At 49.6% G+C, this 21,590-nt stretch overlaps 1 protein-coding gene across 5 annotated transcripts in view; it reads left to right on the forward strand.

The window, feature by feature from the left end:
• Positions 1-21,590, forward strand: part of robo1 (roundabout, axon guidance receptor, homolog 1 (Drosophila)) — a 1,056,574-nt gene that overhangs the window by 890,793 nt on the left and 144,191 nt on the right. For all 5 annotated transcript variants that reach the window (XM_072513063.1, XM_072513065.1, XM_072513062.1 and 2 more), the window contains 3 exons: positions 14,940-15,060; positions 17,700-17,838; positions 19,528-19,655. In XM_072513063.1, the coding sequence (XP_072369164.1) occupies positions 14,940-15,060; positions 17,700-17,838; positions 19,528-19,655 (388 nt within the window). The remainder of the gene's footprint in view (positions 1-14,939; positions 15,061-17,699; positions 17,839-19,527; positions 19,656-21,590) is intronic.

Consider the following 21,590-nt stretch of genomic DNA (forward strand, 5'->3'; position numbering starts at 1 on the left):
TACATCGGGAATTGGCCAACCCAGGTAGCTACACTTCTCTCTCCACAGATGCTGTCAGACTTGCTGAGATTGTCCAGCATTTTCTCTTTTTGCTTCAACTTTTAAGGATGTGTGTCCCTGGTAAAACCAGCATTTATTGACCATCTTTAATTGCTCTTGAGAAGGCGGCCTTCTTGAATATAACTGAATATAACTTGAATATAACTGAGTGGCTTCAGAGGGAAGTTAAGAGTCACCCACATTGCTGTGGGTCGGGAGTTACGCATGGGCCAGACCAGGTGAGGACAGCAGATTTCCTTCCCTAAAGGACACGAATGAGCCAATTGGGTGTTCACATCAGATCGTCATTAGTGAGACTCGCTTACAGTTCTAGGTTTCGTTCATGGATTCCCCCAATTGCATTTGTGGGATTTGACCTTGCGTCTCTAGATTATTTGTCCAGTGAAATCGTCACTATGGTACCGTACCTGTTGCCTTGTCTGTCCTCACAGGTTAGATACCTAAGTCTGTTCAAGAACACATTGGCAAGCAATCATATGCTGGGTATGTTGAGAAGGAATTGTTGGTGCTTAAGGGCTGGGCGAAGCATGACATTAGCTACGGTGCAGTCAACACCCAATGTGATGAAAGAAAGACTTACTTTTATTTCACACTTAATTCACTTCTCTTAAAAATGTCCCAAAGCACTTTGACATACAATGAATCACATTGTCATGTGTTGAGGTGATTGTTGTCACTTAGGTGAATGTGATACAGCAAAGTCCCACAGACAGAACCGTGAGGAACAGCAGTTAATCTAATTTCAGTCATGTTAGTTTGATGGATGAGTTAGTGACCGGTACACGATTGGGGAGTATGGGATAGGTTCACATCTTCACCTAATGAAAGATCATCTGAGGGAATATATTCAGCGTCCAATTTAACAGCAGCTCAACCGGGAGCTGAATGGAAAAGGAAGAAAATGGGGAGGGTTCAGGAACGGGCTGATAATTCTTAACCATCAGAAGATCTCTGATAAGAGCATGCGTGGCTCGGGAGGCAGTGGCATTGTGGTAATGCCACTGGCCTTGCGTTCCAGAGGTTATGGCTAATGCTCTGGGGCCAGGGGTTCGAATCCCACCTGATGTAAGAATTTGAATTCAGTTCAGAAATCTGAATTAAAAGCTGGTCTTGGTAATCTGGTTCACAAATGCCCCTCTGAGGATGGAAATCTGCCGTCCTTACCAGTCCAGGCCTCCACGTGACTCCACACCCACACCAATGTGGTTGGCTAAGGGCAGCACGGTGGCGCAGTGGTTAGCACTGCTGCATCACAGCCCCAAGGTCCCAAGTTCGATCCCGGCTCTGGGTCACTGTCCGTGCGGAGTTTGCACATTCTCCCCGTGTTTGCGTGGGTTTCGCCCCCACAACCCAAAGATGTGCGGGGTAGGTGGATTGGCCACGCTAAATTGCCCCTTAATTGGAGACAATGAATTGGGTACACTAAATTTATTTATTTATTTATTTTTAAAAATAAATTTAGAGTACTCAATCCATTTTTTCCGATTAAGGGGCAATTTAGCGTGGCCAATCCACCTACCCTGCACATCTTTTGGGTTGTGGGAGCGAAACCCACGCAGACACGGGGAGAATGTGCAAACTCCACACGGACAGTGACCCGGGGCCGGGATGGAACCTGGGACTTCGGCGCCGTGAGGCAGCAGTGCGAACCACTGTGCCACCGTGTCGCCCGGGGGTACATTACATTTATTTTAAAAATGTGGTTGGCTCCTAAATGGCTGAGCAAGCCACCCAGTTGTATCAAAGCCGACAAGAAGGGATGACTTGGATATGGCACCAGGTGTTGACACAGGCATGGGTCAATAATGACAATGTTGACCCTGCAAAGTCCTTGTGCCAGAAGCAGGAGTACTGTCTCCACACTGGTGGAATCATACCTCTAGATAATGTCCCAGACATCACCCTCCCTGGGTATGTCCTATCTCACCAGCAGGACAGGCAAACCAGTGGCATTGTGGCATACCATCAGGAGGGAGTTGCCCTGGGAATCCTCAACATTGATTCTGCCCCTATTGAAGTCTCATGGCATCAGGTTAAATATGGGCAAGGAAACCACCAGATTGATTGGCACCCGATCAATCACAATAAACATTTCCTCCCTCCGCCACTGATGCACAGTAGCAGCAGGGTGTACCATCTACCCAAAGCACTGCAGCTATCCTCCACAGCTCCTTCAATATCACCTTCCAAACCCGTGACGTCTGCCACCATGAAGGACAAGGACATCGGCGGCAGGGTAGCACGTGGTTAGCACTGCTGCTTCACAGCTCCAGGGTCCCAGGTTCGATTCCGGGCTTAGGCCACTGTCTGTGCGGAGTCTGCATGTTCTCCCCGTGTGTGCGTGGGTTTCCTCCGGGTGCTCCAGTTTCCTCCCACAGCCCAAAGTCCAAAGGTTAGGTGGATTGGCCATGCTAAATTGCCCTTGGTGTCCAAAACCGTTAGGTGGGGTTACTGGGTTGCGGGGATAGGGTGGAGGCGTGGGCTTAAGTGGGGTGCTTTTTCCGAGAGCCGCTGCAGACTCGATGGACGAATGGCCTCCGTCTGCACTGTAAATTCTATGATTCGGCCCATCGAGCCTCTTCCACCACTAGATTTTGGTTGATCTGAATGTGGCCGTAACTTCAATTAACATTTCTGTGCAAAGAGCCAGCACAGGCATTATGAAAATGAAAATCGCTTATTGTCACGAGCAGGCTTCAATGAAGTTACTGTGAAAAGCCCCTAGTCGCCACATTCCGGCGCCTGTTCGGGGAGGCTGTTACGGGAATCGAACCGTGCTGCTGGCCTGCCTGGGTCTGCTTTCAAAGTGAGCGATTTAGCCCAGTGAGCTAAACCAGCGCCATTAGGACCAAAATGGCCTCCTGCTGTACTGTAAAATTCTCTGACAAGATGCCAGATGTGTACGTGATGGAGAAAGAAACAGAAGAGATCTGTTAACAGGGACAGATGAAGTAGGGTGAGAGGAGGATTGTGTGGAGCATAAAAACCAACACAAACCAGAGGGGCCGAATGTCCTGTTGCTATTTAATTCAATTTCAATCTGGTCTTTTGTGGCCTGACACAGTGAAAGCTGCTGCCGTGTTTCACGAATGCCCCTCGGGACAGGACCCCTTCACTGTCTACCCGCACATGCTCTCAGTTCCACGCTCGAGGTATACTGCCCTTTCACAGTGATCCCCGCAAGGTTTCACACTGCAGCATATCGTTGGTCTTTTCCTTTTCGACCTCTAGAGGCTCCAGTCCTTTAACCCATTGATTTCAACTCCCCCAAAGCATCACCACTCCCTAGCCCAGCGATCCCACATCCGCCCTGCTCTTGGGGCAGTTTCGTGTTCGCACTCTGGGAATTCTGCCCTCTCTCAGTTCCTCTGCCTGGCTGCACCTGTCTCCATCTCGAAACCAATTTCGTCCGTGTGCATGCTCTGATCTTCCTGCACTGACCACTTCCACGGACCAACTCGTGAAGCACATTGTTTTGTTGTTACCAATGCTTCATTTGAAAAAAAGATCTAGACCTTCTCAAAGTTTTTTTTAAAGACACACGAGTGATAAATGGTCACTGAGGTTAATCCAGCTCCCTCACACTGTCACTAAGTAATCCCTCTCCCCCAGCACCCTGTGTTACTGACTGTATCTCTACTGATGTTAATCCAGCTCCCTCACACTGTCACTCAGTAACCCCTCTCCCCCAGCACCCTGTGTTACTGACTGTATCTCTACTGATGTTAATCCAGCTCCCTCACACTGTCACTCAGTAACCCCTCTCCCCCAGCACCCTGTGTTACTGACTGTATCTCTACTGATGTTAATCCAGCTCCCTCACACTGTCACTCAGTAACCCCTCTCCCCCAGCACCCTGTGTTACTGACTGTATCTCTACTGATGTTAATCCAGCTCCCTCACACTGTCACTCAGTAACCCCTCTCCCCGAGCACCCTGTGTTACTGACTGTATCTCTACTGATGTTAATCCAGCTCCCTCACACTTTCACTCAGTAACCCCTTTCCCCCAGCACCCTGTGTTACTGACTGTATCTCTACTGATGTTAATCCAGCTCCCTCACACTGTAACTCAGTAACCCCTCTCCCCCAGCACTCTGTGTCACTGACTGTATCTCTACTGATGTTAATCCAGCTCCCTCACACTGTAACTCAGTAACCCCCCTCCCCCAGCACCCTGTGTTACTGTCTGTATCTCCACTGATGTTAATCCAGCTCCCTCACACTGTAACTCAGTAAGCCCTCTCCCCCAGCACCCTGTGTTACTGTCTGTATCTCTACTGATGTTAATCCAGCTCCCTCACACTGTAACTCAGTAACCCCTCTCCCCCAGCACCCTCTGTTACTGTCTGTATCTCTACTGATGTTAATCCAGCTCCCTCACACTGTCACTCAGTAACCCCTCTCCCCAGCACCCTGTGTTACTGTCTGTATCTCTACTGATGTTAATCCAGCTCCCTCACACTGTCACTCAGTAACCCCTCTCCCCCAGCACCCTGTGTTACTGACTGTATCTCTACTGATGTTAATCCAGCTCCCTCACACTGTCACTCAGTAACCCCTCTCCCCGAGCACCCTGTGTTACTGACTGTATCTCTACTGATGTTAATCCAGCTCCCTCACACTGTAACTCAGTAACCCCTCTCCCCCAGCACCCTGTGTTACTGACTGTATCTCTACTGATGTTAATCCAGCTCCCTCACACTGTCACTCAGTAACCCCTCTCCCCCCAGCACCCTGTGTTACTGACTGTATCTCCACTGATGTTATTCCAGCTCCCTCACACTGTCACTCAGTAACCCCTCTCCCCCAGCACCCTGTGTTACTGACTGTATCTCTACTGATGTTAATCCAGCTCCCTCACACTGTCACTCAGTAACCCCTTTCCCCCAGCACCCTGTGTTACTGACTGTATCTCTACTGATGTTAATCCAGCTCCCTCACACTGTAACTCAGTAACCCCTCTCCCCCAGCACTCTGTGTCACTGACTGTATCTCTACTGATGTTAATCCAGCTCCCTCACACTGTAACTCAGTAACCCCTCTCCCCCAGGACCCTGTGTTACTGTCTGTATCTCTACTGATGTTAATCCAGCTCCCTCACACTGTCACTCAGTAACCCCTCTCCCCCAGCACCCTGTGTTACTGACTGTATCTCTACTGATGTTAATCCAGCTCCCTCACACTGTAACTCAGTAACCCCTCTCCCCCAGCACCCTGTGTTACTGACTGTATCTCTACTGATGTTAATCCAGCTCCCTCACACTGTCACTCAGTAACCCCTCTCCCCCAGCACCCTGTGTTACTGACTGTATCTCTACTGATGTTAATCCAGCTCCCTCACACTGTCACTCAGTAACCCCTCTCCCCGAGCACCCTGTGTTACTGACTGTATCTCTACTGATGTTAATCCAGCTCCCTCACACTTTCACTCAGTAACCCCTTTCCCCCAGCACCCTGTGTTACTGACTGTATCTCTACTGATGTTAATCCAGCTCCCTCACACTGTAACTCAGTAACCCCTCTCCCCCAGCACTCTGTGTCACTGACTGTATCTCTACTGATGTTAATCCAGCTCCCTCACACTGTAACTCAGTAACCCCTCTCCCCCAGCACCCTGTGTTACTGTCTGTATCTCCACTGATGTTAATCCAGCTCCCTCACACTATAACTCAGTAAGCCCTCTCCCCCAGCACCCTGTGTTACTGTCTGTATCTCTACTGATGTTAATCCAGCTCCCTCACACTGTAACTCAGTAACCCCTCTCCCCCAGCACCCTCTGTTACTGTCTGTATCTCTACTGATGTTAATCCAGCTCCCTCACACTGTCACTCAGTAACCCCTCTCCCCCAGCACCCTGTGTTACTGACTGTATCTCTACTGATGTTAATCCAGCTCCCTCACACTGTCACTCAGTAACCCCTCTCCCCCAGCACCCTGTGTTACTGACTGTATCTCTACTGATGTTAATCCAGCTCCCTCACACTGTCACTCAGTAACCCCTCTCTCCCAGCACCCTGTGTTACTGACTGTATCTCTACTGATGTTAATCCAGCTCCCTCACACTGTCACTCAGTAACCCCTCTCCCCCAGCACCCTGTGTTACTGACTGTATCTCTACTGATGTTAATCCAGCTCCCTCACACTGTCACTCAGTAACCCCTCTCTCCCAGCACCCTGTGTTACTGACTGTATCTCTACTGATGTTAATCCAGCTCCCTCACACTGTCACTCAGTAACCCCTCTCCCCCAGCACCCTGTGTTACTGACTGTATCTCTACTGATGTTAATCCAGCTCCCTCACACTGTCACTCAGTAACCCCTCTCCCCCAGTACCCTGTGTTACTGACTGTATCTCTACTGATGTTAATCCAGCTCCCTCACACTGTCACTCACTAACCCCTATTCCCCAGCACCCTGTGTTACTGACTGTATCTCTACTGATGTTAATCCAGCTCCCTCACACTGTCACTCAGTAACCCCTCTCTCCCAGCACCCTGTGTTACTGACTGTGTCTCTACTGATGTTAATCCAACTCCCTCACACTGTCACTCAGTAACCCCTCTCCCCCAGCACCCTGTGTTACTGACTGTATCTCTACTGATGTTAATCCAGCTCCCTCACACTGTCACTCAGTAACCCCTCCCCCAGCACCCTGTGTTACTGACTGTGTCTCTTCTGATGTTAATCCAACTCCCTCACACTTCCAGCACAGTGCGGTCATCCCTTTAAAAATTAGTTCCCCAAAGGGATAAAGAAATGAGCAAAATGTTTATTTTAAAATGGAAACAAAATACAACAGTAACAGTTCACCTCGTACCCCTCCATTAACATTTCCCCAACAGAGGCCTTGTAGCACGGTGTGGAGGGCCCATCCCACCAGACCCGAAGCTCTGGGTAGGAGACCAACGACCAGACCTGTTGGCCACGAAAGAGCATTCCACGTGGTTCACGAACTCCTCCCACTCTAAATCCTTCCACTGCTTTCCCTGCCGTTTCCCAAAGAGTTAAAAAAGAACTGCATATGGATATGAAGCTTCGTTAACAAGAACATCCTTTGCCCCACGGAAATAATTTTCACGTCAAATATTTATCCACTATGTTTTGAAAGGCACAATTGAATCTGCATCAACCACATTCTCAGGCTGTGCATTCCAGATCCTCGCCACCCGCTGTAATAAAAAGATATTTTTTCTCTCACAAGTTGCCATTAGTTCCTTTGCCAATCATTTTAAATATGTGTCCTTTCATCCACAATCCTTCCACCAATGGGAGCAGTTTCTCCCTATTAGGACGACTAATGTTGAGTTAGTTTTTATTGTGAGCGGATTTGAGTACAGGAGTAGCAAAGTTTGGTTAGACCGCACCTGGAGTACTGTGTGCGATTTTGGCCCCCTTACCGAGGAAGGATATTCTTCAGGGCAGCACGGTGGCTCAGTGATTAGCACTGCTGCCTTAGGGCGCCGAGGACCCAGGTTCGATCCCGGCCCCGGGTCACTGTCCGTGTGGAGTTTGCACATTCTCCCCGTGTTTGTGTGGGTCTCACCCCCACAAGCCAAAGATGTGCAGGGTCGGTGGATTGGCCACGCTAAATTGCCCCTTAATTGGAAAAACAAAAGAATTAGGCACATTAAATTTATTTTAAGAAAAGGAAGGATGTTCTTGCCATAGAAGGAGTGCAATGAGGTTCACCAGATTTGTTCCCGGTATGGTAGGACTGTTGTGTCAAGAGCGATTGGGCTAACTGGGCCTGTATCCTTTCGAGTTTCGAATTAAGTGGGCCACACAGACTGGAAACTTTACCTCTGTTTCTCTCTCCAGAGATGCTGCCAGATCTGCTGAGTTTATCCAGGATTTCCTGTTTTTATTTCAGATTTCCAGCAGCCCCAGCATTTTGCTTTTATTTGCTTTTCCAAATCCCCGACGAACCTGGTTCAATGTGAAGGAGCCTGTTGTGAATAGCCCTTGCACTGAAGCTTAGAAAAGCACGTGTGAGGTTACCGTGTCCTCTGCTTCTGACACAGCTCATGACAAATTGGCAAAAGAAAATTGACTAAAAGGAAAGGCTTATTAGGGCTGGTTTACTTGTGCTGAAAGCAGCAAATGAGGCTTCATAATTCCGAGAGAAAACCTGGCCTTTCGTAGAATCCCTGCCTGTCAAGAAATCCGACTGCCTTACATCTATCGACACAGTTCGGGTGGAAGGGGAACCTCACTATCAGTGACACATAACATGCATGCGAGCAACTAACTAATGAGTCTCCCTGTTGTAACTGAGCGAGAAGACAACTCATCATCTGTATTCATTGATCGCAGAACAAGTAAAAAAAATAATTGGTGCTTCGTGAGGCTGAATGTTATTTTTTTTTAAAGTAGGAGGACTTCTCGGAGAAAGCAACTTTTGACCCGTGCCTCGCTCTCAGGCCCAGGCAGCGAGATAATGGTCTGTAATCAGTTTAGGCCAGGCTGCTTCCAATTAGCAGCGATAGTAATGATGATGATCTCTGGTTGACCTGTTGCTCATTTGTTTAATTGATTGAGGAGATTTATCACCTCGTGATGTCTTCTCACTCTCACTGAAACCAAGAATTTTTTTGTAGATTAACGGCAGTCACTGAACAGTTTATTTCAGAGGCCGGAAAAAGTAGTTATCTGCTTAGATAATCAAAACTACCAACCAATCTCCTCCCCATAACTGGCAATTCCCACATACCCACCTACTCCTCATATCCCTGAATCCTACCGACCTACCTCCTCCCCTTATACTTGAATCCCACCTACCCACCTACTCCCCATATCCCTCAATCCCACTTATCCAACGTCTTCCCATATCCCTCAATCCCACCTACCCACCATCTCCCATATCCCTCAATCCCACCTACCCACCATCTCCCATATCCCTCAATCCTCAATCCCACCTACCCACCACCTCCCATATCCCTCCATCCCACCTACCCACCATCTCCCATATCCCTCAATCCTCAATCCCACCTACCCACCACCTCCCATATCCCTCCATCCCACCTACCCACCATCTCCCATATCCCTCAATCCTCAATCCCACCTACCCACCATCTCCCATATCCCTCAATCCCACCTACCCACCATCTCCCATATCCCTCAATCCCACCTACCCACCATCTCCCATATCCCTCAATCCTCAATCCCACCTACCCACCACCTCCCATATCCCTCCATCCCACCTAGCCACATTCTCCCCATAATCCTCAAACCCATCTACCCACCTTCTCCCCTTTTCCCTCAATCCCATGTACCTGTCTTTTTCCCTTATCCCTCAATCCCACCTGTCCATCATCTCCCCATATCCCTCAATCCCACCTACCCGGGCGGCACGGCGGCGCAGTGGTTAGCATTGCTGCCTCACGACGCCGAGGACCTGGGTTCGATCCCGCTCCCGGGTCACTTTCCGTGTGGAGTTTGCACATTCTCCCCGTGTCTGCGTGGGTCTCACCCCCACAACCCAAAGATGTGCAGGTTAGGTGGATTGACCATGCTAAATTTCCCCTAAATTGGAAAAATGTGAAAAAACCCACCTACCCATCATACCCCAAAAGCCCACCCACCCAACTTTTCCCCCATGTCCCACAATCCCACCTTCCCACTGTATCCTTTTCTTTCGATTGTTGATCTGGTGATTATAAACTATATTTCTGTGTTGTGAAGATAGTTTAATATTGTGATAATAGTACCACGGTTTAATATACCACAGCCCTGTTTTTCTGTGGAATCACTCCAGGGGTGAAGTATCATTTCGTCACAGTTTTATAAATTTAATAAAATGTATTGGGTTCTTGTCCATTAACCTAACAAAGGTTGGGGTCTGGTCCGGTATCGGTCTACATTATCACAGGAATCTTACACTGGCTCCTGATCAAGCAACACCTTCACTTCAAAATTCTCATACTTGTTTTCGAATCCCACCAGGGTCTCTTCCCTCCCTATCCCTGTAACCTCCACCATCCCCCAAACCCTCCCGGGTTTCGGTGCTTGGTCAAATCAGGTCTTGAAAAAAGGTCATATTTCCTGGGATGAAGGGGCAGCACGGTGGCGCAGTGGTTAGCACTGCTGCCTCACGGCACTGAGGACCCAGTTCCATCCCGGCTCTGGGTCACTTTCCGTGTGGAATTTGCACATTCTCCCCGTGCCTGCGTGGGTCTCACCCCCACAACCCAAAAAGATGTGCCGGGTAGGTGGATTGGCCACGCTAAATTGCCCTTTAATTGGGAAAGAAAAGAATTGGGCACTTGAATTTATTTAAAACAATATTTCCTGGGATGTGTACAATCCTGGCAAGTCAGTATTTAGTGCCCATCCCTAATTGTCCTTGAACCGAGCGACTTGCACAGCCTGTTCAGAGAGCAGTCAAGGGCCAACCACATTGTCATGCAGGCCAGACCAGGCAAAGACAGCAATTCTATTTCCCATTAGTCAACCAGATGGGGTTTTTCGCAACAATCGAGGGTGGTTTCATGGTCACGGTTAATAAGACCACCTTTCAATTCAAGGTTTTATTAATTGTATTGAAATTCCACCAGCTGCCGTGGTGGGATTTGAACCCCTGTCCCCAGAGCATCAGCCTGGGCCTCTTTATTGCTCACCCAACCCAGTGACATTACCACCGTACCACCCTCTTCCCCACCACCTTGTCTATCTCTGATTGTAATCACACCACAAGAAACTGATGAAATGTTAATGGCTTGGGCCAAGGCCACACACTTAAAAGATGTTTGCTCCATTATCATATATGAGCACATCGCAGAACATTTAAACACATAATGAAGCTTTGAGTCCCTTCCCCCTCTCCGTCCCCCTCCCCCATCCATCCATAATCACTGAAAATGGTTCTGTGGGAAAGGTTTAGGACATGCGTAGTGCCAACAGTATTCAGGGAAAGAAGAGCTTATTCAGAGAATTCTATTCCTTTTGAAGGTCTGAAGCAAGTTTATCTATTTAATGAAGAGTGTGTTCTTTGAATAGAGGTTTCCTCGACTCTCTCTGGGTGCTGCCTGTTCAATTAAACTCTCTTTGCCAAACAATTTTACAGGCAGGGACGGCACTGAGGCTAAGTGACAGACAGGTGCAGCTTTCTGATTGCATTGTGAGGCCTAATGGTTTCAGGACACAAACTCCCGAGTTTAATTCCTGCCTTCACAAGCTGCAATCTTGCTCCGTGCAGTTGTGGGCGAAGTAACAGATTGAACAGGATTGAAAGGAGGAAAGGAGAGAGTCCGGGATATTGAGGGAGGAAATTCAGGAGCTTGGGGCCCGATCACCTGGAAGCATGGTGGCCATCCGTGCGGTGATTAAAATCAGGGATGCTGAAGAGGTTTGAATCAGATGAGCGCAGATCTCTTCGGGGGTTAGGGGTTGGAGGGCATTGCAGAGATAGCGAGGTGGGAGACCGGGGAGAATTTGAAACCCAGGATGAGAATTTAAAAATTGACCTCTGCTTGACTGGGAGCCAATGCAGATCAACGCGTATGGGAGTGATGGGCAAACGGCACGGTACAAGTCAGGATGGGCAGGGGAGTATTGGATGAGCTGAAGCTTACAAAGGGTGGAATATGGGAGGTCGGCCAAGAGAACTTGGAATAGTCAAGTCTGGAAGTAATAAAGGTATGGATGAGAGTTTCAGCTGCAGCTATGCCAAGGCAGGGAAATAGTCAGGAATTGTTACAGAGGGAGTAATATGCAATCTAGTGAATAAAGGTTGTTGGAGGTAACATTGAATGAAAAGTCAAAGAAACAACTCGCATTACAATAGTGGTCACATTGTGGGTCAGTACTTGATTAGCTGTAAAGTGTACTGGGATAGGCTGAAGTTGGGAGGGGTGCAATAGAAACGGAGGTTCTGTCCTTCGATAATGGTTTGCTATCCATCCAAATTGGGACAGTGACAGTGACGGAGAAGAGTGAGGAGTGAGGAGAATCATCGGTGAAAACTCAAATCCTCCACCCACTCCCCTCCAACCTTATTGTGGTTACATCCACTCACTTACCCTCAACCCCAACCCCATATCCCAACGCTCCCCACAGCAGCACCCTCACTCACCTTCCCCACCCAACCCCCCAGTCACACTAACCCCCCCACACCATCCCCCTCGCTCAACCCTGCTCCACTCAATTTCATTTCATTTCATTTCAACCCCCCACTCAAACCCGCCTACCCCAATCCGTTACTCAAACCTCCCACTCGAATGCCCCCACCCATAACCCACCATTCAGCCCCCTCACTCAAACCCTCATCACAAGTTCCCTTCCCAACCACCCATGCCAACCCCACCCAACCTACCCACCCAACCCCCACCCAATCTACCCACCCAACCCCCACTCAAACACCATTCAACCCGCCAAACCCAAATCCCTACAAAACCCCCCAACTCAAACACCCCCATACCAACTCCCCCTGCTCCCATCCCCCCATGCAACTCCTTGTAACAATCCCAGTTGATGTTATAACTGGATGGGAAGATCCCGAAATAGAACCCTGTCTCAAAAGGCCATAACTTTTACTTTTTTCATAAAATGCCGAGGAACAGAGCCACGGTAACGATAATTAGGTTTAACAACACAAACAAAATTTACTAAACATGAAAAAATTGGATTGCCTTTATTCCCTGCAGGTTTTAGGATTAGGACAGATTACAAAGTACATCTTAATATACAATGATCTCACAAACACAATGTCCCTTTTAAGGTGTCTATGGGCAAATAAACTCTCCACTCTGAACCCCAAGTGAACGTTTTTGGATGTCTCGTCAGAATCCCCCCACAGATGATCGTCACGTGAGAGTATCTGAATTCCACTCACAAAAACATGCTTTAAAATCTTCTCTCATAATTATGATGCTTTTCCTTGGCAGTTTACATTCCGAAATCCAGACCAGGTTTTACAAATGACACTTTTAAACAAAGCTTCTGTTCTACTTTTACCAGCAAATCCAGTCCAGGATTTCACACCAACCCCTTTAGCATTTCTTTCTCTTGACTGCGATGCAAATTGCTCGCAATTGCTTTAACTCACATTTCCCAGACTGTATTAAAATAGCATCTGATGTTTGTTTTACCTTTGAAGACTGTTGTGCCACTTTCGATCTGATTACTGCCATTGCCTCTTGAACTCAAAACACTTTGTTTACTCTTCCTTGAATTCTTCTGAACAATACCTTGGTCTCTGTTCAGTTAGACCAGACTTCTCGGAGGCTTCTCTTCATTTGTCAAGTTTTCTTAACTAGCTGCTCTCCAGATCTCTGCACTTTTTATCTTAACCATTACTCCATCGTATGACTTTTCTTCTACCAAAGCTGAGAGAGATGTTCGCTCTCTAGCCTTCTAAGCCAACTACTTCCAGTAGAGCTGTGAGATCTGTCTTCACTCTCACTACCTATCTTCAACTGCAATCAAATTAGCTGAACTAAAACTTAAATGCTTCACTACCTTACATGACCCCAGTTGATAAGCAGCCTCGTCTGGTTTATTTATTCTTCATGCCATAGCCTCCCTAAGCACAATATAATCACATTTGGAGCTTAACCAACCCGTCACACGCAAACACATTTGTCCAGCATGAATCTAACTATAGGTTTTACCCTTCCAGGCACAGAAACATTGGGTGGGATTCTCCAATAATAGGGCTATGTCCACTCTGGACTTTCCTTAAGAAAGTCCACAGTGATTCTCCAACCTGCAGGGGGCTGGCAGGGCCCTGAGTGCTCCTCGAGCTCTGGCTACGGATACGGGGCCCCCCACTTCCGGCCGGGAGTCCGCTCCTGCGCACGGCGGACCCTGATGCAAGAAGTAGGTGCCCACGAGATCGCGCGTGCCCGCGGATCGGCCGCTCGATCGCTTGTCTGGCCTTCCACCACCCCCCTCCAGGGCGGCCTGGGACTGAGTCCGCAGCCGCCACCGGCCGTTCTCGACAGACACAACGTGGTGAGAACCACGCCGTCGGGAACTCGGCCAGTTTTCCGCGGAGAATCGCTGGGGCGGAGCTTCTATCAATGGCCCCCTACCTGCACCGCGTAGACTGCGCGCGCGCGATTCACCGGGAGCAGCGGCGGCGACCGGATTCCGCCGTTCACACCCATTCCCCACCCCCGCGCTGATATCGGCATGGAGGCTCAGAGAATCCAGCCTATTAAATTTAACCCACTTAAAATAATTATAATGTTTACCAATAGAAACTCAAATCCCTGAAAACTACCTTTGTTTTTCTAATTTTGCCCATTCAAACCCCAGCACCAACCCCTACTATCCAAAACCCCCAACTCGAACACCCCCACACCAAACCCCCACCAAATCCCAACCCCCAACTCGAGCATACCCATACCACCCACCCCCCACTCAATCCCCGTACTCAAACCCTACTTAAACTTCCCCTACCGATCCAGTCCCACTTCTCTGTAAATGCAGACAGTGGCATGATGGGAATGTCACTGGGCTAGCAAGCTTAGACTCACTTCAATTCCCACAATGGCAGCTGGTGGAATTTAAATTCAATTAATAAATCTGACTGAAGCGAATCTTGGTAAAATCTATCTGCTTACCTGGTCTGACCTTCACGTGACTCCAGACTCACAGCAATGAGGTTGACCCTGAACGATCCTCTGAAATGGCCAAGCCGGCCACTCAGTTAAAGGGAGATTAGGGATGGACACCAAATGCTTGCTTGGCCCACGCCCCATGAATGAGTGATTGACAAAAAAAAAAAAAAGTCCCCCTACCCAATTCCCCGGCGCTCCGGTCCCGTCCTCCCAGGTGCTCCTCCAAACTTCCTGCCGTGCCCCGGCTCCCAAAACCGCTCCCCATCCTGGTCCAGGCAGCGAGATGACGTTTTGATATCTGCTTTAAACCCACTAGATTCGGGGAGGAAAGCTGATGATCACCAACACAAGGAAAAGCGACGCAGGGAAGTACGTCTGCGTGGGGACCAACATGGTGGGCGAGCGGGACAGTGAAGTGGGCGAGCTGACAGTTCTGGGTGAGTATGAGGATCGCAGTGTGTGGATTGTCACAGGTGATCCTGCCTGGAGTGACCAACCATGTGCTGAATAGTCCCACGCTTATGGAATGGTATCCAAACCTGGAGACGCCTGCTGAAGAGAGAGGAGGGGGGAAGATAACAGTTGATGATCAAGTTGCTTTAAGATGTCAATAGAATCCCGACAGTGCAGAAGGAGCCATCCAGCCCATCACGTCTGCACCGACCCTCTGACAGAGCACCTTACCTAGGCCCACTCCCCCTCCCTGTCCCCGTAACCCCACCTAAGCTGCACCTCTTTGGACACTAAGGGGTAATTTATCACGGCCAATCCACCTAACCTGCATGCCTTTGGACTGTGGGAGGAAACCGGAGCACCCGGAGGAAACCCCACGCACACACAGGGAGAATGTGCAGACTCCACACCCAAGGCCGGAATTGAGCCCGGGTCCCTGGAGCTGTGAGGCAGCAGTGCTAACCACTGTGTTGGAGAAAGTTGTGCATGAGGAATGTGGTCTGTTTCTATCCCATTCATAGAACGCTAGAAAGATACAGTGAAGAATCAGCTTGTTATTAAACACCTCTGTGGTCTTCCCCTCATTCATTGATCATCACACCGAGACTAACAATGTGGTTTCCACTCAGGTGAGCTCATTGACCTGAAAGGTTAACCCTCACCTTCGATTCTCTTTGCATATTGCCTGTCTGGCTTGCTGAATACTTGCAGCATTCACCTTTGCCTTTGCAATAATTCATTATTGTTACTTGGGTATCGCTGGGTAGGCCAGCATTTATTACCCATTCCTAATTGCCCTTGGGAAGGTGAGGGTGAGCTGCCTTCTTGAACCGCTGCAGTCCATGTGGTGTGGGTACACCCACAGTGCTGTTAGGGATGGAGTCCCAGGACTTTGACCCAGCGACAGTGAAGGAACGGGGATGTATTTCCAAGTCAGGATGGTTAGTGACTGGGAAGGGAACCCCCCAGGTGATGGGGTTCCTACCTCCTTGGCCGTGATAGTGGCCGTGAGTTTGGGCAGGTGCCTAAGAACCATGATGCCAGAGTTGAGAGTTTCTGAACAAGGCTGGGGTTCCTTCCTGCACAAAAGGGAAAGTTAACGGATGATTTAGGTTTTTTAAAAACAAAAGCAAGATATGTTTATCTAGTAAGACAAAGGAAAAATCCTGCAGGATGCTGGAAATCTAAACTAAAAGCAGAAAACGCTGGAAAGACGCAGCAGGTCTGGCAGCATCTGTGGAGAGAATACCCAATTCTTTTTTCCAATTAAGGGGCAATTTAGCGCGGCCAATCCACCTACCCTGCACATCTTTGGGTGGTGGGGGCGAAACCCACACAGACACAGGGAGAATGTGCAAACTCCACACGGGCAGTGACCTGGAACCGGGATCGAATCTGGGTCCTCGGCACCGTGAGGCAGCAGTGCTAACCACTGTGGCCCCCTGAGAGAAACAGAGTTAACGTTTCAGGTCGACAACCTTCCTTTAGAAGGAAAGGAGTTGGGAGCGAGGGAGCAGAGTTTGGACGTGGGACTGAAAAAATGGCTTCAGTCTTCCCAATATCAATTTGGAGGAAATCCCGTGCTGGATGTCGGACACATGTTGTGATAATGGAGGGGCCGGGAGAGGTGACGGTGAGCTGGATCTCGGTGTCGTCAGCGCGCATGTGGAAATTAACACTGTGCCTTTGGATTGGGGAGGGGTTGGAGGTGCAGAGTGCAGCTGAAGGTGGTCCAGAGAGAGAGGCCCGCGAGGTGCACCAGGAGTGACGTGTGCAGCACTCTGACAGGATACTCAGAGAGAGGACATCTACATGTGTGGGGATAAACAAGAACGGAACGCGGGACGGCACGTGGCGCAGTGGATAGCACTGGGACTGCGGTGCTGAGGACCCGGGTTCGAATCCCGGCTCTAGGTCACTGGCCGTGTGGAGTTTGCACATTCTCCCCGTGTCTGCGTGGGTTTCACCCTCACAACCCAAAGATGTGCAGGGTAGGTGGATTGGCCACGCTAAATTGGCCCTTAATTAGAAAAAAAAATAATTGAGTACTCTAAATTGACAAAAGAATGGAACACGGGGCAGTAACTTCATACTTGTGACAATAAAAGATTATTATTATTAAATCCAGAGGAAAGAAACCCTACAGAGCAGAAGGAGGCCATTCGGCCCATTGGGTCTGCATCAATCCTATCAAAGAGCATCCTACCCAGGTCCACCTCCCCATCCAATCCCCATAATCTTGTTTGCAAATCCCTGGACACCAGGAGGAATTTTAGTGTGTCCACTATGACCCTGCATATCTTTGGACTGTGGGAGGAAACCGGAGCACCCGGAGGAAACCCACACAGACACGGGGAGAAAGTAAAACTCCAGGCAGTCTCCCGAGGCGGGAATTGAACCGGGGTCCGTGGCGCTATGAGGCAGTAGTGCTAATCACTGTACCACCCTAGATCTTCACTAATAAATCAAAGAGGGAACTCAGGAGGAACTAACTACCCTGAGAGCGGTGAGGACGATCTGCCTGTTGACTGATGTTTCTGTTTTTATTAGTGGTTCCTGGGGCGTTGTGGTGGCCTTGTAAGATTTGTTAAATGCTCTTCTACTCTCTCTGCCGTCTCCCCAGAGCAACCTTACTTTGTGAAGAAGCCAAACAGTCAGGTCGTGCTGGTGGATGCGACGGTGGAGTTCAAGTGCGAGGCTCGTGGGGACCCGATCCCAAATGTGCATTGGAGGAACGAGGAGGGCATACTGCCGAAAAGCAGGTAGGGAGGCTGCATTCGGCAGCACTCGCACCGGGGTCAGCCGTGCTGGCAGAGAATGGGCTGAGATCTCTGCCGTGAACACAGATTCTAGCTGGAGAAAAGCAACACCTTCATTTCTGTAGCAGCTGTCTCAGACTCAGCACATCCCAGAGTGCTTCAGGACAGACTCTCTGACAGTGCTGCACTCCCTCAGTGACCCTCTGACAGTGCAACACTGACTGTGATAGCACTGCACAGTCAGAGGGTCAGTACTGAGGGAGTGCTGCACAGTCAGAGGGTCAGTACTGAGGGAGTGCCGCACTGTCAGAAGATCAGTACTGAGGGAGTGCCGCACTGTCAGAGGGTCAGTACTGAGGGAGTGCCGCACTGTCAGAGGGTCAGTACTGAGGGAGTGCTGCACTCTCACAGGGTCAGTACTGAGGGAGTGCCGCACCGTCAGAGGGTCAGTACTGAGGGAGCGCCGCACTGTCAGAGGGTCAGTACTGAGGGAGTGCCGCACTGTCAGAGGGTCAGTACTGAGGGAGTGTTGCACAGTCAGAGGGTCAGTACTGAGGGAGTGCTGCACAGTCAGAGGGTCAGTACTGAGGGAGTGCTGCACTGTCAGAGGGACAGTACTGAGGGAGTGCCGCACTGTCAGAGGGTCAGTACTGAGGGAGTGATGCACTGTCAGAGGGACAGTACTGAGGGAGTGCTACACTGTCAGAGGGTCAGTACTGAGGGAGTGCCGCACTGTCAGAGGGTCAGTACTGAGCGAGTGCTGCACTGTCAGAGGGTCAGTACTGAGGGAGTGCCGCACTGTCAGAGGGTCAGTACTGAGGGAGCGCCGCACTGTCAGAGGATCAGTACTGAGGGAGTGCGGCACTGTCAGAGGGTCAGTACTGAGGGAGTGCTGCACTGTCAGAGAGTCAGTACTGAGGGAGCGCCGCACTGTCAGAGGGTCAGTACTGGGGGAGTGCTGCACTGTCAGAGGGTCAGTACTGAGGGAGTGCTGCACTGTCAGAGGGTCAGTACTGAGGGAATGCTGCACTTTCAGAGGGTCAGTACTGAGGGAGTGCTGCACTGTCAGAGGGTCAGTACTGAGGGAGTGCTGCACTGTCAGAGGGTCAGTACTGAGGGAGCGCCGCACTGTCAGAGGGTCAGTACTGAGGGAGTGCTGCACTGTCAGAGGGTTAGTACTGAGGGAATGCTGCACTGTCAGAGGGTCAGTATGAGATAGTAAAGCTGGACTCTGCCCTCGAATGTAGATGTTGAAGATCACCTCGGGCTCTATTGAGGGAAATTCTCCCCAGTGTACTGGTGAATGCTAATCTATCCGCATCACAAAAACTGATCGCCATCACAGAGCCGGCAGTGGGATCTTGTGCACAAATTGGCTTTGTTACAACATTGACTCTACTTGGAAAGAGCTCATTGGTGTCAAGCATTTTGGGATGTCCTGTGACTGTGCAAGGTGCTGTCGAAATGCCTGTTACTTCTTGACCGTTCCATCAGTCCCTCGAGAGATGTGTCGATCCACCCCTCCTATACTCCTTCCCGTGACTGTCTGGTCATCTGTACTGCCTCCCGCCCACCCTCACCCCATACTGTCTGCTCCATCAGAGGTGTTGTTGTAATGCCAAGTGTTACTTTGACTCTGTACCCGTTGGGCTGTTGACAGGAAATAGTGATCTGCCTCGATTCATTCCACAGGTCCGAGATCCAGGGGGGAAACACGCTGGTCATACGACACGTGACAACGGCTGACGTGGGCACCTACACGTGTGTGGCCGAGAACATGGTGGGGAAAGCCGAGGTATCGGTCACACTAACTGTGCACGGTGAGTGCTGCGCTCTCCCTCAACCAACCATACAGAGAGAGGGAATGTGAGAGGAGGAAGTGAGGGAAAGAGGGAGAGACAGAAGGAGCAACGGAGCAAGGAAACGAGAGAGAAAGAAACAGATACCAGAAAGGGAAAAGGGGGAGAGAGGAAGGCAGTGACTTGGGGGTGAGATGAAGTGGCACCAAGATGAAGGGGGGAAATGAGAGAAAGGGAGCAGGGAAAGAGACGTGGGTGGCGCGGTAGCACAGTGGTTAGCACTGTGGCTTCATAGCGCCAGGGACCCGGGTTCGATTCCCGGCTTGGGTCACTGTCTGTGCGGAGTCTGCAACTTCTCCCCGTGTCTGCGTGGGGTTCCTCCGGCTGCCCCGGTTTCCTCCCAAAGGACACACAGACGTGCTTGTTTGGTGGGGCAGTGGATGTTGTCTATATGGACTTCAGTAAGGCCTTTGACAAGGTCCCTCATGGTATACTAGTACAAAAGGTGAAGTCACACGGGATCAGGGGTGAGCTGACAAGGTGGATACAGAACTGGCTAGGCCATAGAAGGCAGAGAGTAGCAATGGAAGGATGCTTTTCTAATTGGAGGGCTGTGGCTAGTGGTGTTCCACAGGGATCAGTGCTGGGATCTTTGCTGCTCGTAGTATATATAAATGATTTGGAGGAAAATGTAACTGGTCCTATTCATAAGTTTGCGGACGAAACAAAGGTTGGTGGAATTGCGGATAGCGATGAGGACTGTCAGAGGATACAGCAGGATTTAGATTGTTTGGAGACTTGGGCAGCTAGATGGCAGATGGAGTTTAATCCGGACAAATGTAAGGTAATGCATTTTGGAAGGTCTAATACAGGTAGGGAATATACAGTGAATGGTAGAACCCTCAAGTGTATTGACAGTCAGAGAGATCTTGGTGTACAGGTCCACAGGTCACTGAAAGGGGCAACACAGCTGGAGAAGGTAGTCAAGAAGGCATACAGCATGCTTGCCTTCATTGGCCGGGGCATTGAGTATAAAAATTGGCAAGTCATTTTGCAGCTGTATAGAACCTTAGTTAGGCCACACTTGGAGTATAGTGTTCAATTCTGGTCGTCACACTACCATAAGGATGTGGAGGCTTTAGGGAGGGTGCAGAAGAGATTTACCAGGATGTTGCCTGGTATGGAGGGCATTAGCTATGAGGAGAGGTTGAATAAACTTGTTTTGTCATCACTGGAACGAAGGAGGTTGAGGGGCGACCTGATAGAGGTCTACAAGATTATGAGGGGCATAGACAGAGTGGATAGTCAGAGACTTTTTTCCAGGGTAGAGGGGTCAATTACTAGGGGGCATAGGTTTAAGGTGCGAGGGGCAAGGTTTAGACGAGATGTACGAGGCAAGTTTTTTACGCAGAGAGTAGTGGGTGCCTGGAACTCGCTACCGGAGGAGGTGGTGGAAGCAGGGACGATAGTGACGTTTAAGGGGCATCTTGACAAATACATGAATAGGATGGGAATAGAGGGATACGGATGCCGGAAGTGTGGAAAATTTTTGTTTAGACGGGCAGCATGGTCGGCGCAGGCTTGGAGGGCCGAAGGGCCTGTTCCTGTGCTGTACATTTCTTTGTTCTTTGTTCTCGGCTTTTCACAGTAACTTAATTGCAGTGTTATTGTAAGCCTTCTTGTGACAATAAAGATTATTCTTCTAAGATAGAGACACAGAAGCAGAACAGGGGAGAGAGAGAAAAAGAGAGACTTGCAGTGAGGGAGAAGAGAGCGGGAAACGGCTATGGAGAAAATCCAGAGAGGGAGAGTCAGAGAGAGCACGAGGTGGAGGGAGAGAGGGAGAAACTAAGACAGCTGGGGAGAAAGAGAGGGAGGGAGAGAGAGTGAGAGGAGAACCAAGGGTTGAGAGAAGGTAAGTGAGAGAATGGGGGAAAGACAGAAATAGAGAGGGTG

This window comes from Scyliorhinus torazame, chromosome 8, assembly GCF_047496885.1.
Source record: "Scyliorhinus torazame isolate Kashiwa2021f chromosome 8, sScyTor2.1, whole genome shotgun sequence".
Lineage (NCBI taxonomy): Eukaryota > Metazoa > Chordata > Chondrichthyes > Carcharhiniformes > Scyliorhinidae > Scyliorhinus > Scyliorhinus torazame.